The sequence below is a fragment of the Natator depressus genome, chromosome 2, assembly GCF_965152275.1.
Source record: "Natator depressus isolate rNatDep1 chromosome 2, rNatDep2.hap1, whole genome shotgun sequence".
Taxonomy (NCBI): Eukaryota; Metazoa; Chordata; order Testudines; family Cheloniidae; genus Natator; species Natator depressus.
The window spans coordinates 64,528,884-64,546,421 of NC_134235.1; the positions used below are offsets into that span (position 1 = coordinate 64,528,884).

The 17,538-nt window shown below is 37.5% G+C and overlaps 1 protein-coding gene across 4 annotated transcripts in view; it reads left to right on the plus strand.

The window, feature by feature from the left end:
- TOX (thymocyte selection associated high mobility group box) overlaps positions 1-17,538 on the plus strand; it is a 273,829-nt gene that overhangs the window by 144,179 nt on the left and 112,112 nt on the right. For all 4 annotated transcript variants that reach the window (XM_074943078.1, XM_074943074.1, XM_074943077.1 and 1 more), the window contains exon 3: positions 9,775-10,017. In XM_074943078.1, coding sequence (XP_074799179.1) covers positions 9,775-10,017 — 243 coding nt within the window. The remainder of the gene's footprint in view (positions 1-9,774; positions 10,018-17,538) is intronic.

Below are 17,538 nucleotides of genomic sequence, written 5' to 3' on the forward strand. Positions count from 1 at the left end.
AAATTAAGGCACACTCCATATTATTAGAAATATCATTAATTTTTATTTAAATTGTGTATGCATGTGAGAAGACCATATTTTTAAGGATTTATAGATAATACCACATTTTGTTGAGTGCATCCACGAGTGATGCAGCCATCCAGCACATCCGTTAAACTTACCTGGTCAACGATATCTTCTGCATTCTCATATAGTAATGGTTCTGCTCTTTCCACAGAGGGCTTGTGTTGGATGTTTGGATGTTTGCTGCCTCCTGTGGTCGCTCTGTTTAAAATGTCTTTTGCTTTCATTTGTCTTTCTCCATTTGCTTTTTAACCATTGATGCAGAACATTCAATACAATCATAAATATGGTTTGCTTTCTGATTTGCAGTCATCATCACCATTGGTAATGTAGGTGGTTTTTTGTTCTTATACCCTCTCCCTTAATTATTATAGTCAGGTCGTACAGCCATTTCACATATCACTCCTGTTACAATCAGAGGACACAAGTGTGTGTGTGAGAATGGAAATAAAATGTATTGGCCTGGTTTTGCCACATACTAAAAGGATTCCTATCGATGACAAGAATCACTGCACTTGAATTTGACTAATAATCCACACAAAAAATAGTTTGGTGTTTGTCCATTTGACCTGCAAAAACATAATTTTTGCCTCCCTTCCAGAATTTAGCACAATTAAAATCCATAAAATTGGTGCAGGGTTTGACAAGGCTAATTGGCACAAAAGAGAAATTTAAATGAGAAAGAAGCCAGGTTGGCTTGGTGTTCAGATCTGAATGCTGATTTAAGCAAAAGCTTGGGTTTAGGTTGGCAGCTGAATCAGGGTTAAGGTTTGGGTTCAATTGTGCCAAAATCTTGCAAGCTATTCTCATGAAATTGCAGGCCAAGATGGTATCAGCTAAAATGTCACAAAAATAACTTCTTGTGAGATTTCACAAACATTAAACTAGAACCATAGAATGCAGACTCCATCTGATTTGAGATCTATTCTGGAACCAAAACAGTATGTGTAGGTTCAACACCACCCACCTAAAATTCAAGGTGTTTCTGTTCTAAGGTTCCCATTATTGACCAAATCAACTTTCAATACTCCCAAACCTGTTTATAATAAATTCAGATATGATGGAAATCCCCTTTATGATGAAATAGAAGCAAAGCCTTGATCTGGTCAATGCATTCCAATGGCGTTTAATGGTGTTCATAAAGAAATCTCTCCCTGGATGTAATAAAGATTTAGGAACTCTCCCCAGTGCTCAACAGCTGATAAACAACTTCGCCATCCCATGGCCAGAGGGAGAAAAGCAGACCCAGTGCTGAAGTCCCCTTGCAGTTTTGTGGTGAGGAGATGAAAAGACACACTGCTGCTGTTTCTTGTTGGAAAGTTAAGGGGAAGGCAATTTGTTGGTGCTGCTTTGGCTAGCAGAGTGAAGGAGACTTATCACCTGGTTACCTGGATATAGTAGAATTGTGCCAATACTACAGTGACCCTGGAAAGAAAATGACCATGAGGTTTACAATTAAGTTGCATGCAAAATGTAATACTGATAATCCCTTATAAATAGGCTTGGTATACGTCAATTATTATTTTCCATAATTTTGACCAATAATATCAGTGTATATGTTAAAGCATTTTAAATTTTTTTATCTATTTAAATTTTCACAGTTGAGGGAAACTATGAGGGATCAGTCAGTAATTGCGACAGATGATGTTGAAATTCAAAAAGTTCAAGTTTTATTACTGTTAAAACATAAATTGTCAACATCATATGTCAATATGTTCAAAGTAAATATCCTTAAATCAAACTAAGTTCTCAAGCAGCATTTTTCTTACTTTGCATATCTGTACATTTTTATTATAATTAAAATATTTTTCATTGGTTTGTGTGTGTATGGTGAAATCGTCATTTACTGATAAGCTATTCTTTCCAAGCCTACTTATAAAACTAGGTGAGAGTAGATATGAGCTATACCTGCGAACTGCAGGCAACAAGTGTCCACAAAATGCTCACAGATGAGACAAACTGTAGTGGTGACAAGTTATTCTTGGACTACCTGCATGGATAATACCCCCCCTTCCCCCCGCAAACTCTTCCGTCCCCCCAGTAGGACAATGCCCACATTGGGTATGAAATATTAGTTTAGCAAAATAATCGTCATAACTAAATTGCTAAACAACTATCTCATAGTATTTTATAGAATTAGGTTCTTCCTCACTTTTATGAATTAGGCAAACCTATTTTTCTAAAAAAAAAAAATGCAAAAAACAGTTGAAGTCATCTCTTAGCAGATATTAATACTATACAACTGACAAAACTTTTCATATACAGCCATAGTATTACTGCAATATATTTAATATGGCTTAGTAATTAATTTCCACATAAATTATATAGTATTCTGACATTTTGTTATTTTCTTTACTACTATACTACTGCAATCTTAAGAAGTTTATACAGTATAATTTGACAAAAATGTGTTAGATTATGTGTTATCAAATACACCATAACTGGTTTGCAACTAATAACCATAGCATGATACATTTTTATTATTATTGCTTTTAATGTAATGAAGAGGAGATAAATGGTAACCTCATATTTATAATTCTTAATCTACATATATATATGACTGTGTGTGCACTACAACTAGGATTGTGGGATTTTTATGAAACTAGTGTGTCATTTATATTATAGTAAATGAAGTTACAGTGTCATAATTATATATTAATAACCATTTAGTCTTAGCCCTGGTCTACACTACAAACTTATGTTGGTATAACTACGTCGCTCCTGGGTGCGGATTTTCCATACCCCTGACTGACACAGTTATACGGACTTAACTCCCAGTGAAGACAGCGCTATGTTGATGGGAGGGCTTCTCCTGTCAGCATAGCTACTGCCTCTTGGGGAGGTGGAGTATCTATGCCAACAGGAGAAGCCCTCCCGTCAGCATAGGTAGCTTCTTCACTACGTGCTACAATGGCCCAACTGCAGCACTGTAAGCGTAGACAAGCCCTTAGTTAAATTGCATTGCAGTTGTTGTCTAGTTGTTGATACTACTAGTTAGGCATACATTTGAAACACAGCAAATCAATATCTGTCTAAAGTGAAAGCTCTGTTGTTAAACATATGGACAAATCAAATAGCAAATTTGCTGAATAGTCTGAATATTAATGGAAATTTGGCCAGTATTTGGCTTATGAATATTTGCCTGTACTGGCTGCTGCTGAGAGCTGACTTCAGCAGGAACCCTGAGTGAAGAGGCACTCCTTCTCCTCCTCCTGATCAAGCAGTGAAAGAAGAAGAAGAGAGCCACACCTTCATACTCGTCCTCCTCTCTCACCAGCAAGGTAGAAGGAGAGATGCACCTTTGGCTGTTTCTCCTCCTCTTGAAAAAACTGGGAGGGGAGAGCTCCCATTCAGTACTCCCTCTCCCCTGCTACCACCTCTCCAAGAGCCACTCTTCTCCCTTGGGGAGACAGTGGGAGGAGGAAGAGAAACCCCAGCAGTAACTCCTCCCTACACCCAGCAAAGAGGTGAGGGGAAAAGATTTCCTGAGGAGCTGAATTGCTGCTGGGGCTGTGGGAAAGAAAATGCAGTTCCGACCCAGCCTCCTCCCAAACACACCCCATGAATCCTTCCCAACAGGCCCAAGCAACCTAACTGTCAAAAAGACTCATGATATATGCATGTTAGCCAAATCTCAATGATGGGCTATTTGTGCAGTGTGATGAAAACTTGTCCAGAGTAGCCATAAAACCTTATTGATGTTACCGCTTTCCTTCCTTCCCCACTCACTCTCTGTTCTTGTATTTTTCTTGTGTGTTTATGTGAAATTAGACTGTAAGCTCTTTGTGGTTGGGACAATTTATTTCAGCTGTTCTGTAGTATAATAATTTACTAGTGGCTAGTATACAGTAATGCACAATAACCTTATTATTTATTATTCAGCATATGCATTTCTATATTATTTGAATAAACCTAATTTGTTTTCTTTGTTAATGGCATGTTTCCACTCCATTCATTAAGGTTCTATTTTTGATGCCCACATTTCCTGCCTTGGTGGAGTCTCAACATCATAGTATGGAAATACAGGGAGAAATAAGACTTAGAAACTCAATATGCCAATATTCATCTGTCTACTAGGGAACAAAATCCCTGTGGAGAACCACACCACAAGCTACGTGATCTAAATGGGCGGGTGAGCAGGTTGGGCTAATTTTCTAGGTTGAGAATTCCATAGAGTGAGGTTACTCCACCTGACAGGGATAATACAAGTTCCTCATATTATACATGATAGTATTGCTGCCAACTCCTCCACTCTCCTTTACCTGTTTTCAATTCCTTGGGATTTCTACTTTTGTATATATGAGTTTAACCCTGATGCTTCACCCTACACCAAGATATCCTCATGAAGGGACAGATCCTTAGTAGGTGAAAATGGTCATAGCTCCTTGGACTTTGGTGAAAAAACACCCCTTTGGCCATGGCAAGATGCACTGTTCTGTAGAAGCTTACTTTGCTCAGGTTTTCAGCAATACCTGAACAGCTCAGTAGCAACATGTAAAATCTTTGGTGGCAAATCCAGTTTAAAGGTTTTGTTTCCATGCTGCAACAGTTCAGAATAACCTCAGGTGGGTTATTGTGATAAGAACATAAGAACGGCCATACTGGGTCAGACAAATGGTCCATCTAGCCCAGAATCCTGTCTTCTTACAGTGGCAAATACCAGGTACTTGAGAGGGAATGAACAGAACAGGTAATCATCAAGTGATCATCATCCTCTGTCATCCATCCATTCACAGCTTCTGGCAGAGGCTAGAGACACTTCAGAGCATGGTTTTACGTAGCCGCCCATCCTGGCTAATATCCATTGATGGACCTATCCTCTGTGAACTTATCCAGTTCTTTTATGTAACCTGTTATAGTTTTGGCCATCACAACATCCTGTGGCAAAGAGTTCCACAGGTTGACTGTGCATTGTGTGAAGAAATACTTCCTTTTGTTTGTTTTAAACTTTCTGCCTGTTAATTCGATTTGGTGACCCACTAATATGGCAATTTTAAAATCAAGTTTTGATGTTTTTCTAAAAGATACGCCCCAGGAATTATTTTGGGGAAGTTCTGTGTGATCAGACTAGATGATCACAGTGAGCCCTTCTGGCCTTTGGAATCTATGAACCTATAAATAACAAAATTCCACGATGTCTACCTTTTTGAATATTGCTTCTTCTATTGGCCTTCTATTCAATGGCTTTACACATCATGCTTGTCTCCATCTGCGATATTATACTAAACTAAGGAATAAATATGCTCCTAATAGCTGCTACACTCGCTCAGTTGTGCCCACTCCTGCATCGGTGCAAAAGGAGAGCAGGGGAAGAGGACAAAAGGAGCAGTCTGTTATCTCCTAATGGCTTTTTGCAGGACCTAAACATAGTTGGAGTCCTTGAGCACACGGAGTTCACAAAGTTAGCACAGATGCCCTAACTTTCACAAAGAGGACAGGAAGGTGTGAGGCTGGTTCCCACAGGCTCTGGAATGGCCCCATGTCTGTGGGTGGGAGAGGTGCAGACACTGCATCCTTGGAAAAGGGATAGGGGAACAGAAGCCACTCCCATGAGTTCTGGAATGCATTCTTGAGCAGTGCACGTCTGTACCAACCTGCACACCAAGTTGTGGCTGAACAACTGCATTTGGACATCAAGTAACTCTTAATTCAAATCACATGTTTAATATTGTGCTCAGCTCATTCCTTCTCACTCCCTCACAAGTGAATAAATGAGCACGTTGGGAGCTGATATGACTGTATGCACAGAATCATAGGACTGGAAGGGACATTGAGAGGTCTTCTAGTCCTGTCCCTTGCACTCAAGGCAGGACTAAGTATTATCTAGACCATCTCTGACAGGTGTTTGTCTAACCTGCTCTTAAAAATGATGGCGATTCCACAAGCTCCCTAGGCAATTTATTCCAGTGCTTAATTACCCTGATGGGAAGTTTTTCCTAGTGTTCAGCCTAAACTGCTCTTGCTGCAATTTATGCCCATTGCTTCTTGTCCTATCCTCAGAGGTTAAAGAGAATAATTTTTCCCCTCCTCCTTCTAACAACCTTTTATGTATTGGAAAACTGTTATCATGTCCCCTCTCACTCTTCTCTTCTCCAGACTAAACAAACCCAATGTTTTCAATCTTCCCTCATAAGTCATGTTTTCTAGACCTTTAATCATTTTTGTTGCTCTTCTCTGGACTTTCTCCAAATTGTCCACATCTTTCCAGAAATGTGGCACCCAGAACTGGACACAATACTCCAGTTGAGGCCTAATCAGCATGTAGTAGAGCAAAAGAATTACTTCTCATGTCTTGCTTATGACACTGCTGGTAATACATCCCAGAATGATGTTTGCTTTTTTTTTGCAACAGTGTTATATTTTGCTTTTGATTCACTATGATCCCTAGGTCCCTTTCTGCAGTACTCCTTCCTAGGTAATCATTTGCCATTTTTTTATGTGTGCAACTGATTGTTCCTTCCTAAGTGGAGTACTTTGCATTTGTCCTTATTGAATTTTATCCTATTTTCTTCAGACCATGTCTCCAGTTTGTCCAGATCATTTTGAATTTTAATCCTTTCCTCCAAAGCACTTGCAACCCCTCCCATCTTGGTATTGTCCACAAACTTTATAAGTGTACTCTCTATGCCATTATCTAAATCATTGATGAAGATAATGAACAGAATCAGATGAAGAACTGATCCATACGGTACTCCACTCGATATATCCTTCCAGCTTGACTGTGAACCACTAATAACTACTCTATGGGAACAGGTTTCCAAGCAGTCTTGCACCCATCTTAAGGTAGTTTCATGTAGTTTGTATTTCCCTGGTTTGTTTGAGGCCATGCAAGACAGTATCAAAAGCCTTACTAAAGTGAGGGTATACTACATCTACCACTTCCCCCCCATCCACAAGGTTGTTACCCTGTCAGAGAAAGCTATCATGTTCACTTGACATGATTTGTTCTTGACAAATCCATGCTGACTGTTATTTATCATCTTATTATCTTCTAGGTGTTTGCCAACTTATTGTTTAATTATTTGATCCATTATCTTTCTGGGTATTGAAGTGAAGATGACTAGTCTGTAATTCCCTGGGTTGTCCTTATTCCCCTTTTTATAGAGTGTCACTTCACTATATTTGCCCTTTTCCAGTCTCTGGAATCTCACCCACCTTTCATGACTTTCCAAAGATTATCACTAAGGGATCAGATATCTCCTCGGTCAGTTCCTTGAATATTCATCAGGCCTGGTGACTTAAGATATCTAACTTGTCTATGTAATTTTTAACTTGTTCTTTCCCTTTTTTAACCTCTGATCCTACCTCATTTTCACGGGCATTCATTGTTAGATGTCCAATTGCTAATAAACTTTTTAGTGAAAAATGAAACAAAAACGTCATTTAGCATTTCTGCCATTTCCACATTTTCTGTTATTGTGTGTGTCCCCCCCCACAGACACATTCAGTAATGGCCCTACCCTGTCCTTGGTCTTCCTCTTGATTCTAATGTATTTGTAGAATGTTTTCTTGTTACCTTTATATCTCTAATCTCATTTTTGGCCTTTTTAATTTTGTCCCGACAAACTTGTGTTATTTGTTTATATTCATCCTTTGTAATTTGACCTAGTTTCCACTTTTTGTAGGACTCTTCTTTGAGTTCCAGATCATTGAAGATCTCCTGGTTAAGCCAGGGTGGTCTTTTGCCATACTTCCTGTCAGGGTTCCTTCCCCACTCTGAACTCTAGGGTACAGATGTGGGAACCCGCATGAAAGACCCCCTAAGCTTATTCTTACCAGCTTAGGTTAAAAACTTCCCCAAGGTACAAACTGCCTTGTCCTTGAACAGTATGCTGCCACCACCAAGTGTTTTAAACAAAGAACAGGAAAAGAGACCACTTGGAGATGTCTTCCCCCAAAATATCCCCCCAAGCCCTACACCCCCTTTCCTGGAGAAGGCTTGATAATAATCCTCACCAATTTGTACAGGTGAACACAGACCCAAACCCTTGGATCTTAAGAACAATGAAAAAGCAATCAGGTTCTTAAAAGAAGAATTTTAATTAAAGAAAAGGTAAAAGAATCACCTCTGTAAAATCAGGATGGAAAATACTTTACAGGATATTCAGATTCAAAACACAGAGGATCCCCCTCTGGGCAAAACCTTAAAGTTACAGAAAACAGGAATAAACCTCCCTCTTAACACAGGGAAAATTCACGTAAAACAAAAGATAAACTAATCCACCTTGCTATACTGGTTGCAATATTGGAGACTTGGATTAGGATGGGTTGGAAAAGATGGATTTCTGTCTGGCCTCTCTCAGTCCCAAGAGAGAACAAACATGTAAACAAAGATCACAAACAAAAGCCTTCCCCCTCCCCCAAGATTTCAAAGTATCCTGTTCCCTTATTGGCTCTTTGGGTCAGGTGCCAGCCAGGTTAGCTGAGCTTCTTAACCCTTTACAGGTGAAAGTATGTTGCCTCTGGCCAGGAGGGATTTTATAGCACTGTATACAGAAAGGTGGTTACCCTTCCCTTTATATTTATGACACTTCCTTTTTTTGCTACACAGTGGGATAGTTTTCTCTTGTGCCCTTAATAATGTCTCTTAGAAAAACTCCTAACTCTCTTGAACTGTTTTTCCCCTTAGAGCTGCTTCCTATGGGATCTTACCTACCAACTCCCTGAGTTTGCTAAAGTCTGCCTTCTTCATTATCTTTATTGTGCTGTTTTCCTTTCTACCATTCCTTAGAATCATGAACTCTATCATTTCATGATTACTTTCACCCAAGATATTAACTGCTTTCACTTCACACCTCTCCTTTCCTATGCAGTCCTACTTTAGTCATATCCAACCATAATACTCACTTTCCCCTTCAAAATATATCAGCATGTCCACACTGCCCTTCCTTATTCTCAAATGAGCCTACTTGCTGCAGGAAGATCACAAACAAATAAAATCAATTATCTACCTTGGTATATTCCTCTAGCGTTACTTGTAGCTTTACCTTGCATCAGATTAAACCACATGACTTTAAATAGCAACAACAGTCAGTAAAAGACTAAACAATAACATCATGGAACACATTGTTTAGATATAGCATAAATAGATGTATGTGTGAGTTTATAGACTAAGAAAAAAATCTATATTTTATTCTTCAGATATAATTACTTTATATTTTTATAAAATATATTTGAATATTCATACAATGTGCATGGCATTTCTGTATGAATTTGTTTCTTTTGTAGCAGCATGAATGTATGGTTGTTATATAAAACTAAAATGAGTAGCAAAAGAACAGAATTTCTTTTTCAGTATGTAACTCTTTATCTGAGTTTTAAGAAACATTTTGATCCAATGTTAATTTTATAAATGGCTTTCCTTTACCACAATTCCCATGAAAAAGCTATGCACCTAGATGAAGACTCTTGGAAAATTTTAATAGGACCCTTGAAATCTGTTTGTATTCACCTTCTTCAAAAAAAAAAATCTGTCTAATGGGAGCTGTGCAAGTACCAGCGATTGTTATGCCTTTGAGGCAATTTTTATTCCATACATAATTTTTAAACTCTACCATTATAATGTATGAGTGTTTAAAATGCTCTCTTTGCTAAGTTGAAATTACTACATAATAATGTATGATGATTGGGTTTTAGTTTGTTTGTGTGTAACTATTGTTTTATTTTAATTTTTGTTTGATTTGAAACAATATCTGTATTTTCTTTTTACAGTCTTTTCCTGGTCCAAGTCTTGAAAGTGAAGATTTTAACATACCTCCCATAACTCCTCCATCATTACCTGACCACTCACTGGTGCACCTGAATGAGGTAGAGTCTGGGTACCACTCTCTGTGTCACCCAATGAATCATAACGGCCTGCTTCCATTCCATCCACAAAACATGGACCTACCTGAAATTACAGTGTCCAACATGCTTGGCCAAGATGGGACACTGCTTTCAAATTCACTTTCTGTGGTAAGAATTTTTAGTCTTTGATTTTAGGGCTAGTTTAATTTAGGTTGTTTTTTAAAAAAATGTGGATATCTATATCTGTTTAAAATACTGTCAGTAGGCTATATCCAGGTCTCCCTGAAATCATCACAACTGGTTCTGCTCTGTCCCTAGTTTTACTCTGGTTACAGAGGATGAAATCCTGCCCCATTAACTCCAACAGAATTACTGCTGCTTTACGGTGGTGTTACTGTGAACAGAATCAGGCCAGTGTCATTGACTTCAGATGAAGCAGGATTTATGTTTTGTGTTTCTTTACCAGGTTCTTTCTGTTCTGATTTGTCTATACAGAGAGATCTACAGAAATGTACTGTTTCCTTTCTTGTTTACTGTACTTTAGGAAAACAGCAAATGTCTTTTTTTCACTCTAGACCAAATCTTGCAGCCTTTTCACAATTCACAGTCCTTGTCCATACAGAGCTCCCATTGAAGTGATTGGGAGAGTTAAGTCTATCGAATAGTGATTATGGGGCTGGTCCTGAGAATAATTATATTTTCAGTCATTTCTATATTGGTTAAATTGATTATAAGAAGTGCAAAGTCACATAAATATCCTCTTTTTCACAAGGCATTAAGAATAAGTTGCAAACTTTTTGTATGCCAGCTATACACCAATTTATGTCCTCATATTTTAGAGGAGAATATGACCCTCAAGGGTATATTGTATGGGAGGAAAAGTTTTTCATAGAGGAATACAGATACATTTCTGGGATATTTTCAAAAATTTGTTTGGACTTCTACAAAACGTATGAAATACATTATTCAGCCTTCTTGAAAAAGAAAGAGTTGAATGGTGTGAAAAGATCTAAGAATCAGAAATACCTAAAGAAAGTAGAACTAGCACTTGGCACTTTAATAAAGAGTAAAAGCAACGTTTCATTGAATTGATCTCTTTTATGCCTGGGCTATGGTTTGGAAACTAAGCATTCTTTTAAGCACTGATGTTCCACATTAGTCTTTTGCAAAGAACTATGAAGAAAAGGCCTTGAGAGTCTGTAGATTGTCACAGTGAATTACTGGATCAAGGGCAAATACAAAAAAGCTGAATAGTATAACTAAACAATTCTGTTTTGGGGAATTTATGTAGATCAGGACAAAACAGAAGTAAATTAAAGGAAATATGCACTTTTTGGAAGGGAAAAGGCGCTATATTTACTAAATGAATCCTGAACAATGATAGGTAAATTAAACATGATAATCCAGGCATCATTTCTTGGGCTATGGATGTCTCCTTCCTCTTATGACCCATAATAACCTTCCACCGTGATCAATTTGTTATAGGGCCACAATTTTCTCTGCACAGAATGTAGGTATATTACTGCTTATATCCTTGAAGAGAGATATTCATTGTTGTGGAAGTACGTTGATGAAGTAATTTTAGTTTCAAGTGCAAATACCAAAAGTTACCTGTCCACAGTGAGTAGGAAAAAGATATTTATGTAAAATTAAAAGTATTATTTTTATCAAAGACATGGACTCAGAATTTGTGTAGTCAAGAAAGGAAAGATTCCTCAGGCTTATGGCAAGTGCATATTCCTATTCATTTTGAATACAGTACCTCCAAATATATTTTTGTGTGTTCCAAGGGTACTGTAGACTCATCTTTGCCTTTAAAATAAAGTATTGTATCTGTTGCCACAAAGTCACACTGCAGATTGATTTACATTTGAACAGCTTTCTCTGGGATGAAAGCCTTTATAACTGTATTTCTGACCTAAGTCTGTCCTCCTTTCTTCTCCAATCCCATGCTGAGCTTCTCCATTTTGCAGCCTCTTCCTTGTTCTCTCACACACAGGGTTTGTCTGATTTGTTAGTTATAACCTGAGTGTTGCCCCAATTCAGGTCCTGTCCACACCCAGTACCCTTTAACTCAAGTGTGGTAGAGCTTTGAACTGGAGTTGGCTGGCCTGTCGTGGTATATACTACAACTCCAGTTAGCGCAGTTTGATAGCTAACACAATCACTGTATTCAGGTTGAGTGTTATTTTGCATTCTTACTCGTGGGACACTAACTTGAGAGCAGTTAACTCAAGTGTAGATAACTTGAGTTAACTATGCAATGAAGACAGTGATTCCACTGTGCTTTTGGTGTTCCACAACACCAAGGAAGACAGATGATTTTGTGAAGAGCCAGCATTATTTATTTGCATTTGAAACATACCCCCTTATTTATATAATCCAGAAACGTGAAGGTTTCTTTTTCTGCACACCATTCTACCTTTTTGATATTACTCATCACCACCCTTTAAGCTTCATTTTTACTGTTTTGTCTAACCCTGATCCATACCAATAATATATGCCAAAGTGTGCTAGCATATTTCCTGACACTGAAACTCCTTTATCTATTTCTCAAACCTGTCCAAATTCTTGTTACCATATATTCACTAATATATCACTCTCTCTTGCAAATTTGGACACCAGGCAACTAGTTCCATTTCCCAGGTCACTAATAAATATTTTCAGTAGAATTGTTCTTAGCATTGAACCTTTGGGTTGTTCCTCACCTTGACCCATTTATCCTCTGTGTTAGATTTACTGGGTTTATAATATTTTCAAAATCTTGAGGTATTTTATTTCATGTTGTGCATGCAATATGTAACAGTGGACTAGAGCTAAACCTCTTTTAGGACACCAAAGAGCAGATGATGTCAGCTGTATTAGAATTTACTGGGTTTTGATCAAATTCAGCTCTGATGTAAGGTACAAGTGCATTGAATTTGGCCTGTTTACTCTCATCTTTTCTGCTAACCTGTTCTCAAGCTATATCAATATTTTAGCAATGATGCCTACATTTTTATTCTGTATTTGAACTATTGGGTGGTCTGCAATTGGCTGACAAGAGCTCAGGTTACACTTTTTTAGATAATGACTTAGTTAATGCTAAGCTGACAGAAGTAAACAAACAAAGCCGGAAAATACTGGGTGTACAGATCGTGGCATTTCCCTTTCATCTCAGCTAGCAAGTGTTTGCCATTGTAAAATGAGAATTTGCTTGAGTAAGGACTGAGTAAAAGCTAATGCCTTTGGAATTTGGCTCAGTATGATTAGAAGTTATTGTGCACTATGCACTCAAAAGCAGCTTTTTAACAGACTCACACTAAAACTGCTGGTTTATTAAAATCTCACTCAGAAAAAACTCCCATTTGAAAGCCCTTAGAGTAAAGACTGCAGGATTTGACTCAGTATCTCTAAGAGTTTTCATCTGTGGAAGTGCTTAAGCACACAAAATAAGAACCTGGTACCAGCTCAGGGAATTCACATTAAGGATCAATTTCTTATGGATTTTTTTACACTGTGGGAATTCTCTTTCTAAAAAATGTTACAATGCTGGGAGATGGGACTTTCCCACTGCCATTTACAGTATCTGACAGTCAAATTGGGAATTAGCCTGCTTTGAAGTTTTGAGATTGATTGAAGTCTCTCTCACTCTCTACTATTCAAAAACATCACTAAAATTTCCCTTTTCCTACATTGTGCTGTCAGTTCATGTTTGCGTCTATATTCTTATCTGGCTCTCTGTTTTCTACCAAAGCAACATGCACACATTCATTTTTTTACAGTATCCTCAAATGCAGATTTCTCAAGACATTTCATTTATATAGTAGTTTTAGATATACGGAGCTCAATATTTGTACAGAATTTCTTCTGGCATTGCAAAACTGGGTCTAGGTCCTCAAGTCAAAGCCAAGAACTGTGTTATGTACAAGAAATTTAACATGGACATAACTGAGATCTGCCTGCATCTCAGATTGCTTAGATATCTGGGTATACTCAGATAATAAAGTTGCATTAATTGTCTTGTAGCATGTTGGTTTGTCTGTGGTGGAAGAGAATAAGGAGCCTTTTTCCATGTGCTATAATTGAGGCAGCTCCCTTACAACTTAGGTCTGTCTCAGTTTCTGGTGGATGTCAGCCTGTCTATACTTCCAGGTGCTGTATAATCTTCCTGAAATTCTCCTTAAAACTGTCAGAAATACCCACTAGAAATTTGCAAATAAAGCTGTCTGCACAGATTTCTCATGAGAGGATGCATGTATCTGCAAAATGCCTTTTAAGGTGCTAGAAATTGAAATATTTCTGTACGTTCATTTGCTCAACATAAAATTATAGACACACCCATCCAGGATCTGTTGAATGTCCTATGATTGCTTAAGAGTTTTTCTAGGCAATCAGAATTAAATTTCAGAGTGCAGCTTTTACATTAAGAAAACACCAGTATTGTTAAGAGTGTTCTTATATGTAACAGGCTTTTTTTTAACAGTGTGGCTTATAATGCTGTATAGAACATTTACAAGAAAAAATAAAAGGGATTTCAATTTCTCTGAATGCTTCAAATTTCAAGTTTTGAAGTTTAAAGTGGAAGCGATGTTAAAAAGTAATAAAACTGGGGGATTTAGTTCCAGAATGCTCTATTTGTACTGGCAACAAGAGCCAGAATAATGTATATACTTGGGTTTATTGTCATTTTTAGTAGACAGTCAAGGCACACTTTGAATTCAAAGGCTACTGTACAACTGTTTTGACAACCATCACATCAGTAGGTAGTGTGCAGGACATATGAAACTGAAACAGAAATGTTTCTTTAGGTCTATAGGGAGTGCAGTACATCAATGAATTCAGAGGTATTAGAGCAGCATGAATTTCTAATATGTTGCTATTATGGAAAAGACCACTGGCATATTGAATAATGTAGCTTTCAAAGGAGAGCAGAAAATGTGATTACAAACAATTTCACTGCTGTTTTTAAAATAAATATTTTCAAAATCTTGAGGTATTTTATTTCATGTTGTGCATGCAATATGTAACAGTGGACTAGAGCTAAAGCTCTTTTAGGACACCAAAGAGCAGATGATGTCAGCTGTAATTATTCAGATGTGGAATAATAGAAGCATTCGTTTAAAATAAAATGGATGTCACAGGGGCCTGGGTCCTTATATAAAAAAGCAATAAAAAGAAATGATTTTGCCCACTTTGACAGAAGAATAAAGGTAATGAATAATTATTTAACATTATGCCCCAATTCATCAAAGCCTGAGCAAATACATATTTTTTCATGAATTATATTTTTTTAGCTATGCAGCCCATGAGAGAGTAATATCTTAAACAAAATATGCCACTGTAATGCCGTGTAGGAAATCGGACACCTGTTTTATTTTCATTTTCCATATCATGTAGAATGCAGCTACTGTTTCTTATTAATAGAGCAAGTGCTAATAAAAATGATGTAGGAGATTGTTGTTCTAGCTAGGACATGTTTAAGAGACTTTGTTTCACCAGCTTAATTCATATTAGTTTAAATTCAGTATTCATGACTAATCTTGTGGCTGACCTAAATGGTTGATTTTTTTGGCACCTTTGAGTGTTAGAGCAAAGCACTGAGTCAAACAGAAATTTTATATTGCTGATGAACAAAACTGATACCTTTCTTTACCATAACAAAACAAAAGATTTTTCCCCTTATTAACCTAAGTTTTGAAAATTGAATCATGCTTGAATAGCACATAGTCCTTTTTTCCCTGCCCTATATTTCATATGACAGTGGTATAAGATACTTTTAGTCTCCAGTGAATACTTCACATTTGTACCTCATTACAAGGCTGGTCTTTACTTTAGATCAAAATTTACTCTTATTCCACACAGACCTGCTGTTACCCAAATGTTATTACTGTGAATTATTGCCATCAAAAATGCCGAATCATAAAAGCAAGGTAATAGAACACCTCATGTTGAAGCAATGAATTTTTATCATCTCAAGCCCTTTCATTTTGGAGGGTGATCTTTTTCACACAGATTTTAAAAGTCTGGGTTTTGCACTGAAATTAGCCTTGACAGGCTGAGGGATGTGGCAGTTTGCGTGTGTGTTGTTGGGCAGCATAGCCAAAGGAATGTACACCCAGATCTTCAGCTGTTGTAATTGGTGTAGCTTCATTGTTGACAATGGAGCTATGCTGATGTATGCCACTGTAGGACCTGGTACACAATGGTTAGCTTTCCGTTCTCATGTTGCCTTATCCAATGTTCTGACATTAGAAAGACAGTTTATATGACCTATGAAGAAGAGAAGATTAAGAGGTGACTTGATCAGGGTTCTATAAACAGTTATATCCTAGGTGAGGGGAAGATATCTGATAATAGAGAGCTCTTCAGTCAAAGACAGACTTATAAGCAGATCCTGTGGTTAGAAACTGAAGCTAGATTAAGTGAAAACAAGGCATGAATTTTTAACTGTGGCAGTGATTAACCATTGGAACAACTTTCCAAGGGATGTGTTAGATTCTCCATTACTTAAAATCTTGAAATAGAGATTGCCTAAATTTCTAAAAGCTATTCTCCAGCTCTACCATGAGCTATTAGACATCATGCGGGAAAGTAATGGATGAAATTATATAGCCTGTGTTATGCAGGAGTTCAGACTAGGAGATCACAGTGGTTCTTATGACCTCAAAGACTATGAATAAGCTGCAACCCATAATTGTCTGTAACCATTAATCATCTACATTAAGAAACCAGGCTAGATGTTCAAGCATAGGCATGCACTCATTTCAGGATAACTTCAGACACCATCTTTACAATGCCTGATGCAGCCATTTGATTACTAGCCAATCAGCATATATTTTCAATTTGTTCACCTATCAGGAATGTCAGATTGTTCATACTTGAAGTTCAGTGATTGAGACTCTTGAAAATAGTATATTTCACAAATTAATCCAAAAATGGTGTCATATTTCAAGTAGAATTGGTACGGTGACAAATTTGATGTTTGGAGAACAATCTTCCATAGTTATCCTAAAAAAATTGCGGAGATTTGGGGAAATATTTTGGTGAACATCTTTTCATAGCAATCACTCATCAACTGAATTTATTCATGTTTTATTCATTGCACAAGGAGGTGAAAAAAAGTACCATGATATTAAATCCTGGCCAGCGCTAATTAGCTATCACTGCAGATATCAAGAGATGGGCTATAGACTAGCGATTCAGCTGCATGGATGGATGGTTAATATATTATGGAGCTAATGCCTGGTGGTAAGTATGGCATTTTGTACATGCAGCTCCTTCATAAGTGATTAATGCACAAGCAGCGTCACAGCTGCAAGTGTCAAACAAAACAGAAAAGAGAGTATGCAGATAGAGAAAACATAACTCATGGAAATGTCAGAATTTCTGAGATTTCCAGCAGCAGAGATGCTGACTTTAATCTGCTGCGTTTAACATAGTGTGTAGATGTCGAAAACAGCAAGATAATGAAATGTTTCTGAAGACTTGCTCAGGCTTTGGCAAAAACACTGTAGTCATGTTAAGGCCTATTGATGCAGTTGAAATGAAATGTCAATTTCAAAAATTGTGAAGATGCTTTTATGAGGAGCAAAAGGAGGCAGGAGCCCACACTATAGAGTAAAGGGGGAAAATTGTGCATCAAGCAGAAAGGCCTGCTCCCTCTGTTGCTGTCCTGCTTCGCTACTTTTCTTTACTTAAGTGGAATGC